The following is a 2458-nucleotide window of genomic DNA, read 5'->3' as shown; positions in this document are numbered from 1 at the left end:
GGTGGGAAGGGGATTCAGGGTTCCCCTCTGGTGTCATAGCTGACCCTGCTGTGTCCCTCCCGCAGCCGGACCTGCGCATGTCAAGGCAAGGACCCCAACACCTGCGGCGCTTCCTTCTCCTTCGGCTGCTCCTGGAGCATGTATTTTAACGGCTGCAAGTACGCCCGGAGCAAAACGCCCCGCAAGTTCAGGCTGGTGGGGGACAATCCCAAAGAGGTGCGTGACATGGGCAGAGCGGGGCAGCACCCTCGGGGTTCAGACCCCCTTTTACCTCCAGTTTTATTCCCTGGGGGGTAGAGCTTGAAAATAAGATTCCCTGTGGGATTTGTGATGAATTAGGGAGACAGTGAGGAGGAGAAAGCCAATTTGGTGAAACCAGAGGGCTGGCTCACCTTGGTGACCCAGAGCGGGGACATTTGGGGTGACAGCGGGTGCTGGCATGGGGTGGCACAAATGGGATCTCTGTGGAAAGCCCACGAGATGCCACAGGGCTCATGGGCTGAAAGCACAACAGGCGCTGGGGCTGGGGGTTGAACAACCAAAACCTCACCAGGGATTTAAGCCACGTGCAGTGACGGACATCGTGGGAAGGGTTGGGTGCTGTGTGGTGTGGGGACTTTGCTCCCAGTTGCGTCCCCTCCGTGACATCCTCCTCTTTTCCCTGCTGCAGGAAGAGCTGCTCCGGAAAAGCTTTCAGGACTTGGCCACCGAGGTTGCTCCGCTTTACAAGAGGCTGGCGCCGCAAGCCTACCAAAACCAGGTACCGGCCCCTCCGGAGCAGGCAGCACCGGCTGCGGGGTGGCAGCACGGAGGAGATTTTGGGTAACCAGAGCCCTCTCCTCCTCCCGCCAGGTTACCAACGAGGACGTAGCCATAGACTGCCGGCTGGGCTTGAAGGAGGGGAGGCCGTTTTCAGGAGTGACGGCGTGCATGGACTTCTGCGCCCACGCTCACAAAGATCAGCACAACCTCTACAACGGCTGCACGGTGGTAAGCAGGCGGCCGGCGGGGCTTTTTGGGATGCTCCCCACCCCATTTGGCGATGCTCCTTTTTGAGTCACAGCCATCCCCAGTGCCTGGTCCGTGGTGTTTGCACACCCCAAATGAAACCGTTCAGGTCTGGGGGTGCAGAAACCACCCAGAACAGTGCTAATGGGACTGTGTGTTTGCTTTTTTCTGACCCAAACCCCGCAGGAGGTCTGGGGATACCGTCTGGGGGCTGGTGTGGGTTTTGGGGATGCCAGGCTGGTGTGACTTCACATGGATTTGAGGAGTAAGGGGGAGGTTTCACCCCTGTCCCACCGATGACCCCCTGCGCTCCCCCAGGTCTGCACGCTGACCAAGGAAGACAATCGCGTGGTGGGGAAGATCCCCGAAGACGAGCAGCTGCACGTCCTCCCCCTCTACAAGATGTCCAGCACGGATGAGTTCGGCAGCGAGGAGAACCAAAACGCCAAGGTGGGCAGCGGGGCCATCCAGGTGCTCACCTCCTTCCCCCGCGAGGTCCGCAAGCTCCCCGAGCCCGCCAAGTCCTGCCGGCAGCGGCAGCGGGGGGGCCGGGAAGCCGCGCCGGGGGACTGCAGAAGGAGAAGCTGATGACGCCGGAGAAGATCAAGCAGGAAGCGCTCGAGCTCCCCGCGCTCCAGCAAAACGCAGGTAACGGGGGCAGAGCTGAGGTCCCACTGTCCCCGAGCTGTTTGGGAGGTGCAGGAGGGGATGGGGATGTGGCTGGGGGCTTTTTTTTGGGTGTTGGGGACAGGATGGCATCGCCTGGGTTTTTCCCTGCACTGCGGAGAGGGGAGCACTCACAGCAGCCTGGAGCACGGGTGCAAATCGGTGCCAGTGCCCAGGGAGATGCTGGGTGATGCCAAACTCTGTGCTCAGCAGTGGAGCCCATCACCGGGGGATTTTTGAGTCTGGCCGAGATTTTGGGGTCCTCAGCCATCGGGTCACGGGGTCTGTGTGTGTGCTGTGCCCGCAGGTATGGCTTTGAAAAGCGGGCTGCCCCCGCAGCCGCTGAAACCTTCCATCAAGGTGGAGCCGCAGAGCCACTACAACGCCTTCAAGTACAACGGCAACGCCGTGGTGGAGAGCTACTCGGTGCTGGGGAGCTGCCGGCCCTCCGACCCCTACAGCATGAACAGTGTTTACTCGTACCATTCCTACTATGCACAGCCCAATCTGCCTTCCGTGAACGGGTTTCACTCCAAGTTCGCGCTTCCCTCCTTCGGGTACTCCGGCTTTTCCAGCAACCACGTGTTCCCCTCGCAGTTTCTGAATTACGGGGCGGCCGAGAGGAGCGGGAGCAGCTGGGTGAGCAACGGCTACGAGAAGAAGCCCGACGTCTCGGCCTTGCAGGAGAACCTCAGCCACGCCTACGGCAACGCCGATTTCCCCGAGCCCATCCCGCACAGCGTCCGGAGCAAAAACCATCACCAGCGCACCTACGAGCGGGCGA

The 2458-nt window shown here is 61.0% G+C and overlaps 1 protein-coding gene across 1 annotated transcript in view; it reads left to right on the top strand.

The window, feature by feature from the left end:
- Nucleotides 1–2415, top strand: part of LOC104542707 (methylcytosine dioxygenase TET3-like) — a gene marked incomplete at both ends in the record, with an annotated part of 2656 nt that extends 241 nt beyond the window's left edge. Inside the window, 6 exon segments of the mRNA XM_010187102.1 lie at nucleotides 63–216; nucleotides 671–760; nucleotides 853–990; nucleotides 1327–1570; nucleotides 1573–1656; nucleotides 1982–2415. Coding sequence (XP_010185404.1) covers nucleotides 63–216; nucleotides 671–760; nucleotides 853–990; nucleotides 1327–1570; nucleotides 1573–1656; nucleotides 1982–2415 — 1144 coding nt within the window.
- Nucleotides 2416–2458: the final 43 nt, after the last annotated feature.

The sequence above is a fragment of the Mesitornis unicolor genome, unplaced genomic scaffold, assembly GCF_000695765.1.
Source record: "Mesitornis unicolor isolate BGI_N332 unplaced genomic scaffold, ASM69576v1 scaffold44376, whole genome shotgun sequence".
NCBI lineage: Eukaryota > Metazoa > Chordata > Aves > Mesitornithiformes > Mesitornithidae > Mesitornis > Mesitornis unicolor.
The sequence above is the reverse complement of the archived record's forward strand: the minus strand, read 5'-3'. Positions and strand labels throughout refer to the sequence as shown.